The 24,161-nt window shown below is 38.5% G+C and overlaps 3 protein-coding genes across 3 annotated transcripts; 2 read left to right on the top strand and 1 right to left on the bottom strand.

Moving 5' to 3' along the window:
• Positions 1-507: 507 nt before the first annotated feature.
• Positions 508-8,215, bottom strand: LOC145475487 (uncharacterized). Its single transcript, XM_081455268.1, has 3 exons — positions 8,191-8,215; positions 3,656-3,701; positions 508-2,683 (listed from the first exon to the last, which is right to left on the bottom strand). Exons 2-3 carry the CDS (start codon positions 3,659-3,661, stop codon positions 1,751-1,753), a joined length of 939 nt encoding a protein of 312 aa, XP_081311394.1. The 5' UTR covers positions 3,662-3,701; positions 8,191-8,215; the 3' UTR covers positions 508-1,750.
• Positions 4,927-14,282, top strand: LOC145467126 (uncharacterized). The gene is made up of 2 exons (XM_081450664.1): positions 4,927-4,973; positions 12,562-14,282. The coding sequence occupies exons 1-2, from the start codon at positions 4,927-4,929 to the stop codon at positions 13,658-13,660; spliced, it is 1,146 nt and encodes a 381-aa protein (XP_081306790.1). The 3' UTR covers positions 13,661-14,282.
• A 528-nt stretch (positions 14,283-14,810) lies between these two features.
• On the top strand, positions 14,811-23,842 carry LOC145475470 (phosphatidylinositol 4-kinase type 2-alpha-like). Its single transcript, XM_081455267.1, has 10 exons — positions 14,811-15,173; positions 15,616-16,193; positions 17,312-17,512; positions 17,665-17,796; positions 18,349-18,502; positions 18,980-19,056; positions 19,167-19,263; positions 19,510-19,643; positions 20,403-20,462; positions 21,071-23,842. Exons 2-10 carry the CDS (start codon positions 15,849-15,851, stop codon positions 21,242-21,244), a joined length of 1,374 nt encoding a protein of 457 aa, XP_081311393.1. The 5' UTR covers positions 14,811-15,173; positions 15,616-15,848; the 3' UTR covers positions 21,245-23,842.
• Positions 23,843-24,161: the final 319 nt, after the last annotated feature.

Here is a 24,161-nt window from a genome sequence, read left to right as displayed (position 1 = left end):
TGATCAGTTTAAATATTTGATCGCGATCAACTGTGGTTTTGAAACAATAAACCTATTTTGCATGAAAATGCACTGGGGTTTTTCCGTTTCCTGCTTAAGTGCTTCTGGACTTAAACAATCACACTAATGCCCGAGGTCTACACGAAAGAAACATCCAGTAATTAAAGGATTTAATTAAACAAATTAGATAATTCCAAAAGGCATGTTTAAAACCCTCAATTTTATTTATTAGTTTTTTAACTCCGACGACTCGAGTTTGGTAAAAATTTAGTAACCCTCGGAATATTGACACAGGAGGTTTATTTTACTCCGCCCGGGTGTGGTACAGGATTAGAAGAGTTTATCAAGTTGAATGTTCCGCTTTCGATACTGATGTCATCGATTCCGATAACCTTGAAAGGAACAATGTATGAATAACTCTGATGTAAGAATCGCTTCCTTCTAGGTGTGCGTTCCTGAGTCCTCAATTAGCTACAATCAATCTTACGATGTCATGGTAGTAAATAAAAACGGGTTTTTTCTAGTTTTATCGACGTCTATGTGGATTGAAAATGGCTGGGGTGTTCTTTTAGTTATAGCTTCTGTACTTGCATTTTTATATCTACGAATCATTATGAAATACAGACACTACGTTTCATAGCAACCAAATAACGGATTACGGAATCTAGCCAGAACACATGTTCAACACGTGTGCTGAAGGGTAGGCAGTTCCAAAGACGAAACTACGCACTGTTGTAAATATCTAGATGTGAAATAAAGTAAATAGCGGAGAATCGATGTATCATTCGTCTAAGTACTTCACTTTTTGCCATAGCCCCCGGTTTCGTCTGAGTACAGAATTGAAAAAATACATCACTAAAACCACGGATTCAGGGTAAAGAAGTTATACCGAATTGAACTTGCTAAGTATGCGGTCAATGAAACTTGACCAAATATGCTTGATAAGTGCATGAGAAAATTACTCGTAACTACCCGCCTTCGAATGATCTTCAAGTTCCTTTGGGTAGTTTCAAACGCGTAAGATGTAGTGATGCGACTCAAGCTGTTGAAAATAATTCCTATTCAGCAGATCAACTTCAGTCACACAAGCAGCAGGCATACACTGCGTTTGTGACGCATTCTACAAAAACGCCATCTTCCATTAAATGTGTTCGACTTTTCCTCTTCAGTCAAATAAACTTCCCTTTGCGGTTTACCCATTACGTTATGTATTGGACCCCATTTGACGCAATAGTTGAGTATAGTAGGGAAAATAAAGTAACTAAGGAACCTACCAGTATTATAACAGTTTTAAGATAGAGCAGTTGAAATCTTTTGATAGCAATTCTGTCTCACTCCCAGTTTGCACATAAGTCAGCTTAGAAAGTCATTTGATGGAAAATGCAATAAAGTTTAGTTATCTCATCCACGTCAGAAGAATTACAAAGTAACCAAAATACTGTCAGTTTTAAGCTCTTAAGCCGGCAATCTATTGAAATCTATGGCCGGCAGACAGATTACGTAATATGGTAAAAGGAGTTACGTCGCTCATCTTGAAATTAAAAGCTTAGGCTATATGTCTTGAGTTCGTCGTTTGTAATCCGTGTTAATCTTCTCCATCCTCAACCATCCTTGTTCCTTTATGGCGTATCGTTATCTCCGATGTTTTTCTATCTTAGTAAACTACTATTTTTAGGTTTCCTTCAACTTAACAGTAATTTTGTACGCGGCCAAAATATCTCAAAATCCCGTTACTGAGTCCTTTAATTTTTCAGTCATCATCTCTTGATGAAATCTCGCTATAGAGAAATGTGTACATTTGACATTCGCAACACGACCTTATCTCTTGAGTATATTCAATCCAAACTTCCTTGTACACAGTCTTCCCTGTCAAACTGCTCAAAGAAGCGTCAAACTGGAAATCACCGGTTGATCTCAAGAATGGCAGCTGCAGGTTTCGCTGGATGCACAATCCCATGTTGGCAGCGCACTGCTGGTCAGCATCGCGGCAAACAATTTCGTTGATGAAAGTCGGAAATCGATCGCTCTCCAGTCGAGTTGTAGCCGCACACTCGGTGCATAATCTATGTGTAGTAGCACCGTCCGGTATTGTACCTCGCCCCTGACACCCGCGAAAAATGGTGCCTGGTGAAGTAGGAATGTTCCTTTTGCGACGCTGGGCTCCAGTTTCGGAATCTCGTTCATCAGCTGGACGCCTTACAATGTTATGCGTATGTGGCGTCCTCGAAGTTGGTGTGGTTCCTGCTGCTGTTGTCGTTGTTGGTGATGTGATAGCGGTCAAATCCTCAAACCCGCATGCGTCGATCACTGTAACAGCCATGTACCGCTTAATAAGGCCCCCTATGGTCCTCAGCTGCTCCATTAGCTCTGTGACATTCCTACGCAAGCATACAATAGGACCTGGCTCGTCTTGGACTCGAGATACTTTGGTGTGGTTCCGGCAAAAGTCAGGACCAGGTATTGCAGCCCATGTTGCCGGTATAGACGTTGTTTTTGGGTTCACGAACTTCCTTCGCCAAGGCCAATGTCGCACAGGACGCCGGAAGATTGGCATCCTATGAGCCCTTGGCCAGGGTAGTGGATCGCGCCAGTACTCCTCGTCAGGATCGACAAGCGAAGAAGAGGAACATTTTAGTGTTATGAAGCAGATGGAGACAGAAATGACGGATAATGTGATCAACGTCTGTTTAAAGAAAAGTAATACCGTGATATATAAGTAACTTAGATGTTAAACCAAGTGACACATTACAACAGTACTTTAACCTTGTTCATAAATATAAAGTAACTTCTATGTACTAAATAGAAGACGGCGTTTCATATTCTCTAAGAAATAATACACGAATGAGGTCTAGGAAATCTGCGTTCGGCAGCCGAGGTCTAGACCTCAAAACATGAGTGCATTATTTTCTCATTTAGAAAACATAGGATCATCATGGTCTATTTGGTTTTACCATGAAAAAGCTAAAATAATTACATCTGAGATTGCACTGACAACACATGCAGCATCCGGGACGTACGCACTCTATAATTTCTAGCCGTGTATATCTATAAAACATAATTCACGCTCAGCTCCAAATGCGGGTATAGAGCAGCTATATTCTAAAAATTAAGAAAATCTCTTTCTCTTCAGAATGACATGATCTGCGAGGATACTATGAGGTGCCATGACGTATCCTCGTGGCACAAACTATTTTATTCTTGGAGAATCTTTAACTCCTTCTCTGTCGAAAGATCCCTCAAAACCGATACTTGTTCTACATGTTTTGTCAATCTCCCACTAAAACGTTAACGTTATCGTCCATTCGTCACCTCCACCATTGATTTATTTGCGTGTCAGAGTGCTTTACAATCGATTTTTTTATTTTGTTTTTAATGAACAAATCACCTTCTTTTTCTCTCTCTTGATACGGTGTTGCATGTCTTTCATTTGAGTTATGATTGGCTCAGAATATATGAACTTTTATTGTGCTGGGCAAAATGACACGCCTTTGAGGTTAGTCTTATAACAGTCGGATTGAAAAAGGTTATATGCTATGAACAGGGTTTAATTTGAGAAAGATGAAGACAACCATGTAAATTTGTTAGCTCATGCCAAGCCCATGAACGTCACTGGCCTATATACAGTTTGAGGTTCATTAACTTAATTAATACATACCTTCATTTTAGCAATAAGACAGTAGAATCCAACGCAATAACGTAACCTAAGTAAAAGCAAAACAATTCGTTATTGGTGTTATCAGTAATGTACAGTAGAGCCAGATGTTGGTTTGCATACAAACCAAATGTACGTCCAAAACTAAAGTGACTAACGTCAAACCACTTAATACCCGTGTCTATTTCAAGACGCTGACATCACGCAGAGCACATATCCCACGAATATTCCTACGTGCATCCAATTTGATTTGTTCGCAGACCTTCCTGTTTGTTTTACATCGTCGAGGATGGTAAGGGTAAAGTCTACATACGAGTCAACTGGCCCATCAGACCGGAGCTTATCCCGGTTTCCGTAGCATGAAGCGACTAAGAATATATCCACTCCCCCCTGGATGGAATGCTAGTCCATCGCGGGGTTACCCCCAGCGTTAAGTTGGCCGGTACACACCTGAGTAGGGAGAGGCACTGTGAGAGTAAAGTGTCTTGCCCAAGAACACAACACAATGTCCCCGGCCAGAGCTCGAATCCGGACGGCTCGATCCGATTCGACGAGCGCACTGACCATTAGGCCACCGCGCCTCCTACCCATCGTTGAGGATACGATCACCAAGCCCACCGGGAATTGAATGGAGGGTTATTTTTATTGAATGGAGGGTTATTTGTCGCTTGCTCACATTTTACTAATGAGCAAAAACAAAATGGTTGTGGACAGATTACAAACAACTCCATATCATTAGACTAAGAAAATTCAAAAGAGTTCTGATAGAGCCAGCGTTAAACACATTGTATCTTTAATTAATAGCACTGACCTCCAAACCTTTTTATCATACAGCAACAATCAGGGATAACATATTTAAGTGCATCTTGAACATATTACGTTCCTTATCAAGTCAAACGACGACAGTTTATCATGAATATTGTTTAATTTCTTTGGAACTTTATGAAAGATAACTATTTTTTTCCGGTCGGATGATTCGAAATTTTTCCTCACCATTATCACAACTCTGGATAAGCCTTCTCATTAAAATTCCCTGCCTTGTAGCTCTGTTACATCACAAGGATGAACTAGTACTACTACTGAGAAATTACATAAAGCATGACGCCTTGATTACTCAGCCTTAGTCTTTTTACCCTAACATAGATTCTAGTCAAAGTTTAAGTGCTAGTAGATGATGTTATTCTATATTAGACTTCATTGTAACCTTTTATTTTTTTTTTATTTTTCTTCAGCCAGAATTCGTGATAGTAAATTGTTTTGCCCAAGAATACAAAATGGCGACCCTGACCAGGCCTGGCTGGAGCTCTAGCCTCACGACTCGGTAACCCATGCTTTCATGTAGTCTTTTTAACATTATGGTATTTTGGGACTTCGCTTCCCATATACCAGAATGCCAAAAGACTACATAAACGCGCGGTGGAGTTAAATTGAGTTAAATCGAATTCTGTTCTCAAATTAATGGCGAGGTATGTTGATTAAACACTATACACCCAAAAATGAGCGCCGAGTGGATGCGTTTTACCATGCAATTTTCCGAAATCTGGATGAAAACTACATGTATAAAGCATTTGTCGGCCTCGTTTTCCTTATCCTGACGTTTTTTGAATGTTTTTGCTGCTGTAAACAGTGTTGCCCAGTTGCCCTCGGTAGATGTGAAAGCAACTTATGTTTATGAATTATAGAATTCGGTTATTTACGTTCCGCTATGTTCTGCTTAATTAAAACTGGTTACTTATCACTCCACTCGCAGCGAAAATTTGCACATTTAGAGTACTCGCACCATAACACTGCGCTATAATTGAAAGGTTTAAATGCAAACAACATGACAGAAAGCAACTAAACTATCACGTAAACAGAATTCACATAACAAAGAGTTTTGCTTCCGAATATTGCGACACCAAAAAAGTAAACGGCATCTGCTTCAGGAATACATCGAAGCAATAATAATCAGGAAAAAACTGAAAAAAGTAAGAGAATCTACTACACTAAACAGTTAAAGGTCCGAACAACCTCACATTTGTGAAAAACGTCAAAGCAATCTATAAATTAACAAAAATATAAACGACTTTAGAATTTTACAGCGATAATCACTGCTCTGAAGCCGAAACAGAATAGTTAAACAATATGTGTTTACGTGCCAGAATAGCTGATTTCACCCCCGAGGCAGGCATTTGAAGTGAAAACTTTTAAATTCTACCCTGAGCAAATTCCTTAAGTGGTTAATTAAGGTGATAAGATTACCAAGCTGAAGTGAGACTGTAGGAAAGTGCAGGAAGTTTGAGAAGAATTTTGCGTCTGTGCTTAATATTTTGGGTTATACGCAAATTCGCATTAGACATAAACTACAAAGAGGCTGTAAATATCTGATTCCCTATTAGAAAATTAAATCAATATCTATTTGAAGTCCTTTTACCCAAGCATTATTCATAAATGCCTTCACTAATTTGCAAATCTACTGTTTGTTTCAGAGACTTGAAGAGAGTATTGAAATACCTCCCCCGAAATGTTCAATGTTAGTTAATAGCAAGGAAATTTCTTTTCGTGTTTTAAGAAGAATTACCCTATGGAGTAGAAATGATACTTGAAATGAACAATATAATAAATTCAAAGCTCAAAGCTTGGCCAATATAGTAATTTTAAGCGGTTTGAAGTGATTTTAACCTTGTTGCTTCGCTTAGTGCAAAAATTAATATACCAAAAAAAAAAACAAAAAAACATCACGTTTGTTGTCATCATAACAATAAATCACGCCGGGTTCACCAGAATCATGACTCTTTGAAGCGAACCAGATCCTCATACCTTCTACTGAATAAAATTTATAAAGGGCAGTTAAGAGAAAGGGGAAATGTAGGAAAGGGGTGAATTCAGAGTTTCCTTCGACATGATGAAGTCAAAGAGTTTTGTTGAAACTGCAGTGCGTGATGAAAATGTAGTTTTTCAGAAAGGTTAAAAGGTTCAATTACTCCTTAAACCAATAAGAGGGGACTCCATCAAAATAGCAAATATGACCAGCGGCAATTCAGCCAAACTTTGAGAGAGTTACGCATGGCACGCCTTGGAAAATAACAAAAAACTTGGGTCGTCGTTTTTAATTCAACATTTCTTCAATTTTGTTTTTGATTGTTACCTCTTCAGTGTCTTAAACCTCATAGTTCAAGGATATCTTCAAATTAGAACCCTGATCAACTTCTCCATCCCACATAAATTACAATCGTGACAGAACGAAAATGGAAAAAAATGGGTAAGTCCAGAAACCAGACAAACCTTGTTAAACTTGAAGGAAATTAATAACAAATTTATTCCCTGAAACATCCATAAACGTTCCATAATTTGTGACAAATTAGAGATCTCCTAGAAATCTTTCAAGGCATTTAAACCGATCTGCCAGTTATAAATGCAACCGTGCTGAAATTAGCTTCTAGAAATTGGCGCCAAACTGAGATGTTTAAATGGATATTTTTAGTGGATGACGTCATAACTGTCCAGTAACTTGTTTGTCTAGTTCCAGCTAGCAATATATACTTGCGTCACGTCGTTACTCTTTGATTTTCTACAGACATGGTTGTAAACCCTCAGTACAACACAACCTATTGATCTGAACTTTCAAATATTCATAAATTCCCTCCCAACGATGTATATCAGTTTGGAACGATCATTGAACAGTTAATATACTACTGTTATTTCAGACTAATCATGAAATTTTATTATATTACACACGGTTACCTCGTGAGCACGTGCATAGCTGAGTTAATGATTTTGGAAATGGCGCCAATATGACACCTGACGTCATCAAAACTGGAAAGGCTACAAATTGTTGTTTTTCAGTCTTGTTCCCAGACCTCACAATCCTTTTGGCCGGCTACGTTCCACTGCCGGGGTAAGGGTAACGATCTCTCTTTATATACCATGGAATATCCTACTCGCCTAAGGGTTCGTGTGTTTACCGTGAAAATACAAGTGACAAGTGACCATTCATACCGTGGGGTATGAAATTTTTGCGGTTACTAATTTTTTCGATTTTTGCGGTATTTTCACGATCCGCAAAAGAAGTTCGTGTCAATAAAAGTTCCCGCAAAAATTCGCTCCATCCGCGAAATTATACGTACAAACATCACATGTAGAATCTTACTGGCTAAATACCGGTGTGGAAAAAAAATGCCAGTGGCATATCGAGGGATAATGCATCAGATGGTGCCGTAGTTTAGCTGATCTATCGCTGGAGCAATCAGCATCACCAGGACGAGATCATGTAATTGCGACAGAGTGACACTGATTCTCTGCATTTTCTTTGACTTAATTGTCATTGCACATAGTTTTATATAAAAAAAGGAAAAGAAATGTTTTAATTCCAATTAAAACATGAAAATCCCAAAAATCAATACCTAGCAAAAAGAACAAGTCTTTCACAATCGCAAAAATTAGTTCCTGCAAAATACAAAACCTCGCCGATCCGCAAAATCAAACTCCCGCAAACGTTTCGTGCCACTCGGCAGTTGTCTTGTTGAGGACGGATATTTACAGTAACAAGTTTCACTTACCTTTTGTAGTCAGGTTTTGATTTCCTTTAGCTCATTAAACAGACACTGAGAACGACACAACTAAACACCTTAATTTGCTTTTCAGTAGACCTACTTTGCAATAAATAAACCAGTTTCTCGTATTATTAGTTAAACTAATGGAACAACAAATATTGACTACGCCACAAGTCAAGAGGGACTTCTCGTGTTCTTACAAAATATCTGATATGACATTTGCGCATTATTTATAGGCATTGCCGTAAAAGGTATAAAGAAAAATCATGGCTCTAGCTATTTATGTCATACAGTACTATTTTTCGACTTTTCTAGAATATATTTTTCTTTCGTGACTTTCGTGCTAAATCGGCGGACAAACAGCGGCAGTGAAATGATTAGAAATGCTTTTTGTCACCGGCGAGTAAATATTAAAATTCAAATCAAGGGTCCCTTACGCACTGAGGCCCGAAATTGAGCATTTTTACTGCAGTTGCAGCAGTCATAATCGGTTTTCCAACCGATAGAAAATCTTGGTATAAGAATAGAACTCGTTCCCCAAAGAGAGAAATTTGCATGTTTGCAAACACCAACATGGCGGCTTTGACGTCAAAAGAAATTCGAACGTCAGGTATATATGTTCCCTCAATATATCGCCAAACGCAAATTAAATCTTTCATTGAAATTATATTAATTTCGTTCCAAGAGTTCCCAAACAGCAGGAAATGGCATCTAAGAGAACCTAAATTTGTCTTTTTCCAAGGGAAATCCCCAATTCTCCTCCAAACGTCTCCACAATTTCCTGTATCCTTCTTCCTGTTTAGTTTATAATGTCCTTCATGTTTTTTGCCTACATAAGATAACAGTACTATCTAATGAAGTGTAAATTAAAACAATGGCCAAAGTTAGCAAGGACTGGTGGTTTTGAAAGAACGTTCATCTGGCAAATGAACTTCAGAGAAAATTCATTAATCACGTGATGGTCAGAGTCCAAGAATATTAGTCGTGAACTGATGTTCACGTCCAAGGAAGACATACCGATCACTTGAATGAGGGACTTAATGAAAAGCGTCGACAAGACTTCAAAGTTTGAACCATCAAACTTAAACAAACCTTTTTTATTCAAGTAAATATGAACATAATTTTAAAGAGGCTGACATTTTATTATTTTTATCGTTAAATGAGGTCAACTCTGCCGTGATCTCAGAAAGGTGGTACCATTCGGTGATCGTTGCGAAAGAACGAGGGATGTGGCAATTGTACGTAAAAAAAAAAAACAAAAACAACAACGAACATAAGTACTAGTATCTCCTACCCAATAGGGTAGAAGAAATTTTAATCCACAAAGCGTTTTTAATCTAGCCTAGATTGTCAACTGTCCTAATGAATGGAAGATAAAATGTCAGAGCCAATTAAGACCTGCATGTACTCTCTGAATTTTCAAAAAGTGACCTCTTTTCTTGTTTATAACGACTGAATATCAAAAGGTATTCTAGCTTTGATTCTAGATGATCGCTGCTTTGCGTTCGAAACATGGATTCATGGAAACTTTCAAATTCGACCCTGACTAAATATTGTTCTGTACTTGGTACAGTTGAATTCGTTCTCAAGGGGTCTCTCAAACTGTGCAAGAATTAGCTGTGCAAGAGATGTGGTACAGGGACAGGAAACTAAAGAAAATGGAAGCAACTCCAGCCATTGATCGGCGACAGCCATCTTAATACGTAAAACTCACATTCATATGTAATATATCACACTGACAGCTAAATATTGCTTAAAACATTATATATTAGGTTCAATTGAAAGTGATATTACTTCTTCTGTTGTTGTCAGTATAGCCCCTGTTTGAAAATAAAATATTAGCAAAAAAATGAAAATAGATTTTCCTTTTGTAACGTCATATAAAGTCAAAGTTGTTTTTCATATCATTGTCGCGAGCCGGTGTAACGATTCTGTGTTTGTAAAGGTTGCGATAGTTATAATAATCTTCGATAAGCCGAGGTTATTTTTGTCTAACAAGGACGTAACTACAAACTTTTGACAGGTAAGAGTGAAATTTGCCCTTTAATTTTTAAGGTTAGGTACAGCCTGTATTGGCAAATCAAACTTCTGTTCAGTTTATATAGCAGCACAAGAACGTAGTAAGATTGATTCACTGGGACAAAAACCTTAATTTCAGAGCTTAGTGAACATGTAAAATTAGGAACCTCGGACTTCACTAACGCGTTTAAATTGCCCTTTAGAGCGGTTTACAGCTAAAACCAAAACCAAACCAATTACTTACCAATTAGACTACTCGGCCAACTTCAAACCGCAGTAAAACCAAAACCAAACCAAAGTAATTGCCTGATTACCTTCCACACTCAATTGGAAAGCGCCCTAAGATAGTTTAACAACTTTTTCTTTTATCCATAGTTTTATTTTTAAAATCACTAGACAAGAAATCCACATAGTATATCCTTTGATGGTAGTACGGCGAGGACAGACTGACACCATGTTAAGATAGCATATGTTTGTCTAGAAAATGACCCAGACTGTTTTAAATTTAGATTCTGTAACATGTTTCTCAAAAATGGTCAAACTTAGTAAAAAACTCAGAGACGGAGTGGTGCAAATTTACCACCCAATAAACGATTCGTTAAGGTCACAACACATTTAGAAAGCTCCGTACGTCGTTAATTGACTTAACGTTGTTTTAATGTTAGCCTATTACTCCTTGTAATAGTTAATAATACTGCTCACTCAATAGTTTTACTCTCAATTGACCTTCTGTTGGTTTTTATATATGCAGTGATCATATTTATGGTGATTTGACCTAACATCCCAATACCTAAAGAAAACAGAAAACCTGCTTGAGAAAACCTGACTGTCTTGCTTAGCGAGCTGATATCGCTGCACAATGAAGGTATTTCTCCACCCTGAGCCATACTTATAACATCCGGTCTTGTTTCTTTAGCTAATTCGCTTGGTAAACTTCGCGGGGGTGGTACTCTGTAAATCTTTTGGTGGGGTGTGCCGCTGGGACACTGAGAGCCTTGCCCTATACTAGACCATGATCAGCTTGATTTTGCAACTCTGTTCTAGACTAGGCGCCAAAACCACCACCCCATCCCAGATCAGCTAGACTAGCTATTTTTCATGCGGAAACTTTATCACGATTGTAGTCCAACATACACTAACTGATTAAACCAATATCTTACAACGTCACTTCCGATTTTCAATTTCTATTATAGAATCCTGGGTAGAGAACCCTGCTCTGGAAAAAATTATTTATACACTGGCCACTTCTCTGATTTTTATACTCTGTCACAGACTTAACTGCCTAAAAGCCATACCCTTCACAGCGACACGTATCTATAAAGCATATGTACGGAAGTGCCCTCATTCCCCCCGTAGAGTAGTAGATTTTCTTAGCTTGCTCTATATCGTGACACACGTTAAGGCCTGACACTGTCGCGTGCCACCTCAGACGTAACTAATCGATATCAATGACATCGAGGAGTAATCGATGGGTAATCAATAAGTAATCAACTAATTAGTCATTGATTATTGCCGATGATCAATGAACAATCGATGACTAATTGATGGCCAAAACCTTTTTGCCTGTCGATTACTCATTGATGGCACCACTACTCATCTTTCTAGGTCACTGATTATTCATTGATGCCACTGATTACCAATTGATTGCCTATTGATTAACCATTGATTACTCGTTAATTACACATGCATTATTATGTTGCACATTTGTATAAATCTTTGCGTGAATGGTTCGCGACGATAAAAATTGGGGAAGGGGAAATGTACATGTCGGGACGTCAAATTCTGGTTAAACATCAAGCGCCAGCGGGCTCCCGAAGTAAACGTGTCTGATGCTTCAGATGCCGTCGTTATTCCTTGAGGACGTTATTTTTCTATATATATTTTCGATTTGGTCTGGTTTGTGTTGACCGTGATTATATCGATGACTAATCTCTTAATGAAAAATCGATGTAATCAATGTGGCCTATCGATTATTCATCGATTACTCATTGATCATCGGCAATAATCATTGACTAATTAATCAGCTGATAACCCATCGATTAAGCATTGATTACTTATTGTTTTCATTGATGTCATCGACGAATTGCGTCTGACGTGCGACGATCCCTAGCGCCGCTGATTATGATGTCATTTTACAGTATTAAGCGATCACTAACACAATCATTCATTATTGAAAGCCGAATAAACGCCAGTTCCTTTACTCGTTCGAGCCAATTTATAGCTTGTGTAGATTTATATGACCCTTTGTTCTTGACTCAGATAAAAGTCATAAGCCCTTGCTTGTCGTCTCTGGCTCTGCTTCCTGACATTCAGGCAGGAAAAAGATTTCTAGTTGCACCTAAATAGCCTAATATAAAGTTTTTTTTTTCTTTTACTAATATTGAACTCTGTTGTGTTTCAGACGAAAACAATACTAGCGCCCTTGGTTCTACTGCTTACGTCTATTCTTATAGCGCAGGGGTATTACTCACAGGCAGTTGAAGATGATGGCAGCCAAGATACCAACCGAGATCCGAGTTTTCTACGAGAACTTTTTAAACGACATCAGGTATATAGAGGGTGGACTACTAGAAGGACAAGACGTTCAAGATATAGACGCCCGTGGAAAATAGGTACAGCAAAACCTTCGCTACCATTTGTTAGACCTACTACAAAAGTAACTGTTCCTTCGACGACAAGTCCGGAAATTTGCCTTAACCACACAAAGGTCTCTCGCGTCCAAGACGAACTTGGCGCCATAGTGTGCTTGCGTAGGACTAAACAAGAACTGCTGGTACAGTTAGAGTCTGTTGGAGGATTTATCAAACGATACACAGCTATTAATGAGACCGACGCCTGTGGCTTTGAAGATCTGACAACATTCTCGCGTGAAGCTGTAGCGAAGAGCTCCGAACTCACGACTAAGCCTACGAAAACTCCCGAAGTCAAAACGTCAGCGACTACGAAGCGTCTTATTCATAGCGGTGACCAGCGGCGATCCGATCAAGCGGAATACGACTTCAAGTTACAACGTATGAAAAGGAGCTTTCCCACGTCTCCAGGTACGCGAATCCGTGGGTGTCAAGGGCGGGGTACGATACCAGACGGCTCAAATCTACATCGGTTATGCACCGAATGTGCGGCTACCACTCGGCTGGGCGACGACCGATTTCCGAATTTCATCAACGAAGTGATTTGTCGTGACAAAGACCGCCAATGTGCAGCAAAAATGGGAATTTGCTTGCAGCGGACACTTCAGCTGTCGTTCTTGCGATTTTCCGGCAAGTTTGAGCTCGACAGGCGGCTGAGCACCCTTACGGGAAAAACTGTGTATAGTGAAGTCTGGGAGCAATACACTCAGGAGATAAGATCGTGTTGTGAATGTCAAATGTACCCCTACATTTATCACGAGATTGCTTCACGGGATGATGGTGATGATGGTGACGATAGTGATGAAGATGACGATGTTCAGAGTTGACCTACATGTAAACAACTAATTCTTAAATTCCGCTAGTTGCGATAAAAGATTTTTTTTTTGCAAATCACGTCTATATATTTCAAAACTCACGAATTCGATGGTTTATTAGCACGTCCTTCCAGTATTTATTAGACAGAAATGTACGAGTCATGGCTGTATAAATGTATTGGACAGTAATAAGCAGACGTCAGCTCCCTACCATAGCTAGCGATGAGATGAATCTGCATCATACGTCAATTTAAACACACTGTTATTGCACTGTATTGTAAGGTTCTCTATAACAGAGTTAAAAAACCAAGGGAGGGGGAGATACTCTCGTATTTAACCGTATATGCACGGGGACCTGCAAGGGTATGTGGCACTTGGGAGGGTCGGGGATTGACTTAAATGTCTGAGACAGAATGTTAGACACCAAGGAAGCAATCTTTCCAAGGAAGTTTTCTCAACATTATAAATAATGTGATTTTAACGTTTGTATTACTTATTCTAATTAAGTTTCTATGACATAAAAATGTATATGATGAAAGATTACGAAAAAAGGGAATTAAAACTGCGATTTTGCAACAACAAGAACCTCTATTTTACCCTAGAGCCTACATAGGTATTCAAAACGAATGGACGTATTAGCTACCTGCCCATGAATACGGAAACGATTCATTCATTCATTCCCTGACTGATATTGATCACCACTGACATTCAGGGAATAAATTTAGGCATATGCATATCCTACAATATAAACTGGACTAACATCTTCTCTAACTATCGGATGGTTTAAATACTATGGAGTAATTGTTCCCCTATTTCAATTTTTTCATAACGTCATCAATTAAAGATTATCTACTAAGATAGAGAAAAGTATCTTTTACATTTTTCTTTCGTTCCTTGATACAGCTTATGGGGGCCTCGAGCACGCCTACACTACAAGCAATATTACCAGTATTGGCTGTTCATTTCATTTCAAAAACTTGAAAAAAAAAAAACGGAAAAAAACAACAGCTGAAAAGTAAAACTAAAAAATCAGGGCGCAAAATCAAATGCCTCTCGTTAATTTCAGCTTTCATTCCGATTAATTCGAGTATTGTTATAGGTGTTATAGTCGGCTGTTTTACGTTTTTATTCGTCTGGTAGTATGAAATATATCTTGTTTCAGTTCAATTTAACGACTGCAGACGTAATGGAAGCCGGAATATTGCGCGTGCATATCCAAACAGCTCAGTTCAAAATGTAGATTAAGTTTTTGGAGGGTCAGCTGAGTTAAAGTCGATCCTAGTTCAAAGTTTTACCTTCAGATTACTAGAAGCGAAGCCAATTCTAAACACAAATTATTCCAATTGTCACATATGAGCAGGCAAGGTTTGCAAGGTGCTTTGCATTTCAATGGCCAACTGGGCAATTATTTACATAAACGACTGACAATTGTTTTTCCACTCACGGACGCCGCAACAAAACGTCGTATTTAATACAGACGCCGGCAAAACTGCAGAAAAATTCCTTGAGGCTTGTCGGAGGAGAGGTAAGTTCATTGTGGTCTGTGCTGAAAACTTTCAGCGTCTGTTTGGACTTAATATCAGGAAGAGTAAATCATCCTGTAATCTGTGCGCAACCGGTTTTCGCCACGTTTGCTGCTAGCGGTAATTTTTGTAAGGTGGTAACGTTTGCCAGGAGGGTTTTTGGAATTTAATTAGCAATGGCAAATTTATGGAGGAGAAATTCGGGTTAAGATATCTTGAAAATAAAATGTTAGACTGAAACGTTTTTATAAACATGCGGGGAGCCTCTTTAAAATGTCTGACCACGTTGGCATATATAGCGGCTCAAGTTTAGTGGAGGCAGTGATTGTGTTAAAACAAGCACATGTACAGTAATATTGTACCAGCTATAGAAATTTGCTTCCCTCGCACAGAAGCGTCAACTGCTTAAGTTTTTTCAAGAATTGGGTTAATTTTGTCTCTTAGGAAACAATATTTGCTGGAAAACATTTGACAGGAAAGCGAAATCGAAAGAGCAATCACTTCCGTGAACCAGTCAGCGGCAGCCCTAAAAGCTACAATAAATCATGCGCGTCATGAGATGAAATCATGACAATGTAAGAAACCAAAATAGGACGTCTAACGGCGATTTCTACGAATGAAATGCTCTGAAAACGATTGGAAAATCTCTAAACAGGGCTTTCGAATTAAAGATTTAGATGTCAAGTAACGAAGGAGGGCGTCCACTGATTGATTTCGTCTCAGACGGCCGCCTAAATGGGCCCGATGTAGTGCCGTATCACGCCGACCCGGCGAGCTACAGTACAGCCATCGTTGGCGGCTCACATTACGATAATAGAACTTCTGAACAAAGACCCTTACTTGGCAGATCTCGATCACGAATGGACAGTCACAGTGACACTGAATACCAGGGAAACCACTTTGATGATCCAGAGTTTACTGGGATAATTCACTCCGCCGAACAAGCTATTGATGTGGGAATTTTGCCAGAACGAATTTACCAAGGTTCCAGTGGAAGTTACTTCGTAAAGGATAAGGAAGGGGTAAGATTTCTGTAATCTCTGAGAATCTTTGTGTCTCCCTTTGTCTCCTTTTTACAAACGTGCCTCAGCACAGCCCAGTGCAGAGGTCCCAAAACAGAGAGACAGAGAGACGTAAATCGTTTGTGTAATTGATATGGTGGCTGGCTGTGTCAAAGTTGAGCCATTTCCGGTTTCTTTAGTTGCAAACTAATTGCTCAAGGTGTACATCTCAAGATATGAGCCTCGCGAGTTAAAAGAAATTTTCTGGAAGCCTCATTAAGGCCTTGCAACCATTGTCACAACTTATCTGTTGTTGTTAAAACTATGGATCTTTGGCATGTATTATTAATTTAGTGTAAATTTTCCAAATGCAAGGATTAATTTTTCTCATTAATTAATATCATTTGTTTGCAGTTACATAACAACTTTTCATGTTAAATCTCTTTTTTGGGGATTGACTCTGAACTCAGACAGGGGGACAATAAATCAATGTTTTTTGTTTTTTTTTTCCTGGGGTATGTTAAATTATTTGCAAGTTTTCTGGTAACTTACGTTTCCCTCACAGATGTTCCCCGTTCCACTTATTCCTTCAATTAAAGTTGTACGCTTCACCAACCCTTGAACTTCTAAGTTGATTAAGTCTTCTCATTTCTGCATTTCCTTAGCTCTGGCAGTTTAAAAGATATGATTAGGGCTGTGTCTGCCCATTATCGTTCCCCTCAAGCCACAGGCGAGTGTTTTCTACATTTCTCGAGTGTTCTCAGATGTCCGGAGTGTTTTATCACAATGTAATACACAGCTTAGGCTTCTTCATTTGCTTTATGATATAGAGGTAATGTCCCGAAAAACAATAAAACATGCCTTGTTTTATACTCTGATAAAGCAATGGTTTTTGACCAATCAGAGTGTGCGCAGGGTCCTATCTATATTATAATGCATGGTAATAAATAGTTATGCAATGCTCTCTTGTGATATACCATGGAATATCCCACTTGTCACTTGCGTGTACAGTATACTGTGAACATCCAAGTGACTTGTGGGATATTCCACAGAATACCACTCGAATGCACTGTAAATTAAGTAGATATAGTGTGTACATGTACATAGTTCAGTGTTCTTTTTGTTTGGTCTATTCACAGAAAAAGATAGGTGTATTTAAACCCAAAGATGAAGAACCTTATGGCCATCTAAACCCTAAATGGACAAAATGGTGTCACAAGATCTGTTGCCCATGTTGTTTTGGTAGGAATTGTTTAATTCCAAACCAGGGATATCTATCTGAAGCTGGAGCGAGCCTTGTGGATCAAAAACTTGGACTTAATATTGTGCCAAAAACTAAGGTAACAGAAGCAAATTATGTAACTTATAGCTGCACATAAATCACGTACAATGTGTTTAGATTCATGAACGTACATGTACGTATCATGTTTGTATGCACAATTATACAGGTTATAAATATTATTTGTAAATATCATTATACCTTTAATTTCAGGTTGTTAGGCTTGCAAGTGAAACATTTAATTACACAGCATTTGATCGTGCAAAGGCAAGGTCAAAAAAGTTTGCTACAGAGAGGTTTCCTGATACATTAGGAAAACATGTTAAAGCTGGTCTCCCTCCAAAGGTAAGTCCATAACATTAAATAATTTAAACCATCTACATGTAGCATGTAGACTCAGTATTATTGGTCCATTTTACAGGTACTATCTTGTAGTATGAAATACTTCCTCCCTCAAACTTGCCCTGACATGTTTTGCTTTCCCCCGGAGCAACAGACCTTTTAAACCTTGTTTTCTCACTTTTGCACAGTAAGGTACAGGTCCTGAATCTAGTTTCTTTCCTGTTGTGCTATGGCTCACAAGCTAACATTGTGCATTGACTATAATGATATTATGTACATGTCTGTCGTGTTAATTGAAGGGGAAAAAATTCAGTCTCTACCTTACATTTTGTACACTACAGTATGTACATGTACATCAGACATAAGAGGTTCTCATAGAGTTACATGTACAGACATGCAGTAGCTAAATATCCTTGTTTCTTGTATGTCATTTGTTATCGTAATGTCAAACTCAATATTCTGTCCAAGGCACTTGTTTTTCCAGTCTAAAACTTGTCCAACTTACAATGTCTCTATGCAAGATTTTAATGCGTTATTGTTTTCTCTATTTTTCAGCTTGGATCTTTTCAGTTGTTTGTAGAAGGCTACAAAGATGCCGAGTTTCACCTCAGAAAGATGGAAGTGGAACCTCTTCCTGCTGCTACTAACAAAGATTTTCTTTTTCAATTTCAAAAACTTGTTTGTCTTGATTACATTATTAGGAATACAGGTACACTATGGGCTGCTGAGTTTCAATCTACAGTAATTTGTCATTTGGTAAAAGATTTTTATTAGTGGCCTCATTTGTTTGTTTGTTCATCCATTTATCCTTTCATTCTTCAATGTAGTTTTGGTTTTTTCTTCCTATTTCTGCTTCTGTGCATATTTGAACAGATTCTCTCCCATCAAACAGGTAGATAATTTGAAAAGGTGTTTGAAGTAGACATTAATTCCTCACTCCTCATCGGAAAGATGAGATGCAAAAAGGCTAATGTTCAATGAAGGAAACTTTTACTCCAAACTGAGAACAATCTCGCCACAACTTGTTTTAACATTCACTGACTAGAGATGAAGTTGGTCACTTTCCTTATTGTTTTGACCTTTTGACAAATCTTCCCTTAAATGCAGCAAACTGAAGAAACATTATAACGAAAGTACCCAATTTGGCTTTTTACAGCTGTATCTGATATATTAACTTTTCTTTTAGATCGGGGAAATGACAACTGGCTTATAAACTATGAAAAGACTCCGGAAGTGGATCGACAAGTTGAAGGAGAAGAAGGAGTGAGGACTTTTTAACTACATGTCAATTCATAAGAAAGAAAGAAATGAATACTTCTGAATAGTACATTTGGTGTCAATGATTTGTAAACTGTTAAATTCTTTCCATGCAGGGAGACTGGGATTATGTGGATCCTCCTAAAATATATGTTGCTGCTATTGACAATGGACTGGCATTCCCTTTTAAGCATCCAGACTCTTGGAGAGCATGTAAGTTCATGGCATAATCTAGAGTGCATTTAATTTGCACATTTTGTGTTGAAGTAACAATACAAGTCCAGGATCAATTTGTTTCCAGTTGTTGCTATACATTTTCATCTGGTGAATCACTATTTTTCATCCTTTCAGTCTTTGTCAATTAAGTAAAAAAACAACTTACCGCTACATGTGCACTATGTTGCGACTGTCTGCGGACATATATAAATTGTGTTTCATAAGTCATTTTTTTCTTGGCAGACCCATTTTATTGGGCGTGGTTACCACAAGCGAAGGAGCCATTTATGGATGAGATATCAGACCTTGTTTTACCTCAACTAGCAGATATGAATTTTGTTCAAGACCTCACAGAAGACCTGTACCTTCTTTTTCGGGTGTGTTCCTGTCAGTTGTTTTGTTATTTGTGGATTTGAATTGAAAATATGCGCATGTTGTAGTCTGAAAGGGGGGAAAATAATTCAGTGTGTATCGGGTTATGAATACCATGAGATGTCATACAGTAGATGATTAAAAAATTACATCTTAAGAGTCACTGGTATGAGAAGGCTATTGTTTGTGTCTATATACTGTAAGGAGGTGGGTTGTCCTAACAGAGTGCTGAAGTCCTGAATGAGAGGTCCGGGCTCGAGACCTGGTCAGGGTCAGTGTGTTTTGTCCTTGGGCAAGACACTTTACCATTACAGTGGCCCTCTTTGCCCCATGAATAAATAAGTACCGGTAGATTTAACACTGCAGAGTAATCCTTTGCTTTGCATCCATTCAGGGGAATTAGGAAGGGGGGGGGGGGGTTAGAAATACCCCTAGTGAGTTGAATTGGAATGAATGACAAGTTTATTGTCAAACTTTGTTTGAATAGCCGATTTATGTGTTGCCTTAAGCCTCTCTATCAAAGCGAGTCCTGTTGTAGAACCACTCATATGAAAATGTGAATGAAACCTCAGTTTCATATGAAAGGATGGGCACCAAGACTCGCTTTGAGAAAGAGGCTAAAGGTAATTTGGAAATGGCGTACTCTTGTAGTGAACTTGTGAAAAAGTGCTTTTATTGTTTACTTTATTTTCAATCTTACACATGTTGATTAATGCATAGAGATACAGTCTAATTTACAATATTTGCTCACGTGTTTATTATAGGAGGATAAAGGCTTCGACAAATCTTTATTTGAGCGGCAAATGTCAGTTCTAAGAGGACAGGTAATACATGTGCATGTTTAAAACTACTTTTAGTCTATTTTTGTCTTCATTGTCGCAGCAGCCCCACCCCATTTTTCATTTGTCACTGTAACTTAGGGTAGATTAGTTCAGCTTTTGAAGTATGGTGAATACTAGTTCCAGTAGCCTGCGAACAGGCTCCCGACGAGCGCGGAGAAAAGAGTTTGGCGAACGAAGCAAGGAAGGATGGTGGAGGCGCCAATCTGGCTGTCTTTTTTTTTTTTTTTTTTTTTTAATTTTCTTGTTCGAGAGACGGAACGGCAAGAGAACGTACGAGTCGTGTAGGCCCATCAACCCCAATTCACAAAGATCTGCGTAATATTTATCTCAAAGCAGACGACAATCAGTGATTTACCCAATCAGATCATGGTACCAGATTCTGGTATCATGGAACGCCTGCATCGCCCTCGTCGGGACCCTGTTCAGGAGCCTGTTTGCAGGCTATACACTGTAATTCAAAGTACCCAGGTAAACAGTTTTTTTAATTATTATTATTATTATTTGTTAGGAAATCCTCACACTAAAACCAGAGACCTCAGTTGATTCTGCTTACAGAGTTTTCAATGATTTTCAATTTTATCACTTTTTAGGTATTAAACTTAACACAAGCTCTGCGAGACAAAAAATCCCCACTCCAGCTTGTTCAGATGCCTGTTGTTATTGTGGAACGAAAGAAGATCGTCGATGGAGATCGGCTAAGAAGTCAAAGTCACGCATTCACCCAGAGCTTTCAGCACAGATCGCCATTTTTCTCATGGTGCTAACCCTCAGATGATCTTTTGAGTTGATTCAGTGAGGATGAATGGACTAAGTGAGAAGAAAGTCTAGCCATAAGCTGACAAGAAACCTGTCAGTATTCTTACGTGGCTCCTGGTGGCCTGGTGTTGAATGTCGTGTTCGGTGGGGTCTGGTGCTATGTACTTAGCGCGAATGCTCAAACGTTTAAATGTCGACCCCTAAGCATTGCTTCGAATGAAGCTCTTCTGTTTAATTTTAAGATTTCCCACGTAAGATTTCAAAATTAGAATTAGTAATTTGGCCAAGTTTGGTTTGTGTTGTAGAGTCAAGAAGATTAAGAGATTTATTTGAACGAATTAAGGCCAAAATTCGTTCTAGTTCAGCCTAAAATTCGTGTTAAAGAAACGAATTCAAATTCATTGCGTTGCGTTGCGTCAGATTAATGAGATAAACATCACGCAATTGCTGATACATTTACGAATGGATCGTTGTTTTGTACAAATGCCTGGAGAAATGGCAATAAGTAGTGGCCCACGTTGACGAGATATTGGACGTATGGACAGAATTTAATAGTGAATAAGCATACATGATCATTCAAATTTTTGCCACATCTTGGGATAAAAGTGGCCGAGAATTTTTAGGTAAATGAAATTTAATAGTTTAGAAAAAAATGGAAATGGTAACCTGTCCGTTTTTGGGTTACCAAGAAAACCAGAAAGAGAGTTCTGTTGAGGGAAGGATATGAAGGTGGATAGATATGAACAGTATTCACAAATCAGCCAAATAAATAGATCTTTGTTCTGTTAAATTGTGTGTTATATTCTACAGCTGCGATGCTGAATTGTTTTAAAAATGTGACGCCTTTTGAACTGAGATTAAGGGACAGGCTGGAAAATACATTGACCTATAGTTTGTGCCCAGTCGGAGTCCTAAATACCCTTAGTGTTTCCAACAGGCAGTTTGTTTTCTTTCGTTGTTCTTTGCCAAGAATTAGTACTCAAATGAGTCGTGACTGAATACTTGCACAACAGCCTTTCGACTGGAACAAATCACACTTCTAAGTTTTCAAGATTAGTTACAATAATTATGGTGAAAACACGTAGCTGGTTTTGTAGTCAAAAACCCTCTCATCGTAACTCTCTTTCTACTCTTCGCACGGGTAGTGCCATAACTGCGACAACCCGCACCAAGGATACTCAGCTCCCCATAGTGATGACTCTTGTGTTCTGTTTTGGTTAAAATAAGTTCAAAATTTTCCTCAGTGAAGATAAAAGCCAGGAAGTCCAGAACAGTGATAAGACTCATTCCGAGGAAGAAACCGAATGTTCCTCCAAGTTTCCTGTATGAAAAAAAGGCAACAAATTAGTGCTAGAATACGCTGTTTGCTTAGTGAAGATAGCCGGAATCGTTGAAATTAAGGAACAACAGCACTTGATTGCTACAGATGTTTCATTTCAGCGTGAAAACATTGTGGACAAAACACGTAATCAAAACAATGAGATAATATTGATGAGGAAGATTTGGACATCTGATTAATACGAAGAAAAAACGCTTCTGTCATTTTAAATTTCATATCCTGGCATGTTAGATTCCTTTACGTTGAAATTAGATTGACAATTGATATTTCCAAGACTCCGATTACTCGATTCCAGTTATATATTAGTCCAGAGCAGTTGTACCATAAATCTCAATTTGACATCTTTATTGATTGTGATCCTTCCTTTAATTTTCTTAACCGTTTAAATATTGATCTACATCAACCGAGGTTTTCTTTCCAAACTTGCTCCCAAGATTTCCGAGGGCAGTTAGGAGATATTAAATATAGAAATAGCATCAACTCGGAAAAAAATCTGAGTTCCAGAATTCCTTGTTCGCCATGCAGTCCCTAATAGTTCAGTGGTTAGAGCATTCGGCTAGATCACGGAAGATCGTGGGTTCAAATCCCATCTGGAACTCGGATTTTTTTTTCCCGAGTTGGTACTATTTTTACATTTAATATTCCATATATTACTCACTTTGGAGGGCAATATGTCCGGAAAAATCCGAAGTTAACCTGACATATTCGGAAGTCTAAATCTCGCCGTTCCGAATGACCGTAATTCGCGGTTACGCCTGTTGGTAAAGAAATATGCTTTTCTTCAGTACTCAGGGTGATGTCATGTCCTATAAACAAATAATTGTAACACTAACCAATCAGAGCCCAGGTCTCATACAGAGGAGTCTGCTCAGTGACGTCATAGCTTATGTCTTCAAAATGTTGAATTGTCGTTTGTTAGATTCACTCACACAGGTGAAACGATAGCAGCAACTGAATGACTATAGCACGCTATAACAGCTACAACCATAGCCATACTCTGAAAATGTTACCAGCGAACAACAATCTAGCCTCGTGTAGAGTTGTATTTTGTGCGAACGATCTAAGTTCTTCCATTTTTCCGTCATTGTTGTTGGATTTTTTATCTTCGATGTCTTTGCTTGTAAGATCGCGTCCGTATTGATCATTTATCCTACTAATTATAATGTGCTGAGGAAAAGCCACTATTGGGTCGGTCGTCTTTTTTCCCTTGCTTATTAAGGTAGGTGAGAAGTTAAAATTCTCACCAATGTTTTTAAAACTGGGCGACGAGGCGTACCTTACAGAAAAATACATTATCGAAAAACATTACTAAAAAATATAAGACAGTACTACAAATGACTATTATTAACTAATTTTTGAGTATTTTATAGTAGGAAGTGCTGCTTAAACTGCTTTTTAACGGAATTTTATCGTACGTTTTTTAAACTGAGAAGAACTGATTCCCAAATCTTTGATGCAGAAAATTGGAATCCATATTGTCCATATCAAGTTGCTGTTTTTGGCCTATAGAAGTTTTAATTTGATGCATACCTGGTGTTGTGGTGTCGGATTTCTGGCACTGGTGTAGTACCAGAGAAACCAGCTGG

The sequence above is a fragment of the Orbicella franksi genome, chromosome 2, assembly GCF_964199315.1.
Source record: "Orbicella franksi chromosome 2, jaOrbFran1.1, whole genome shotgun sequence".
Taxonomy (NCBI): domain Eukaryota; kingdom Metazoa; phylum Cnidaria; class Anthozoa; order Scleractinia; family Merulinidae; genus Orbicella; species Orbicella franksi.
The sequence above is the reverse complement of the archived record's forward strand: the minus strand, read 5'-3'. Positions and strand labels throughout refer to the sequence as shown.

Coding starts and splice junctions, on each gene's coding strand:
- LOC145467126 (XM_081450664.1), top strand. CDS start 4,927: ATGGCGACCCTGACCAGGCCTGGCTGGAGCTCTAGCCTCACGACTCG. Junction 4,974..12,561: donor AGCTCTAGCCTCACGACTCG/GTAACCCATGCT, acceptor CCTAATATAAAG/TTTTTTTTTTCTTTTACTAA.
- LOC145475470 (XM_081455267.1), top strand. CDS start 15,849: ATGTCAAGTAACGAAGGAGGGCGTCCACTGATTGATTTCGTCTCAGAC. Junction 16,194..17,311: donor TCGTAAAGGATAAGGAAGGG/GTAAGATTTCTG, acceptor GTCTATTCACAG/AAAAAGATAGGTGTATTTAA. Junction 19,644..20,402: donor ACCTGTACCTTCTTTTTCGG/GTGTGTTCCTGT, acceptor TGTTTATTATAG/GAGGATAAAGGCTTCGACAA.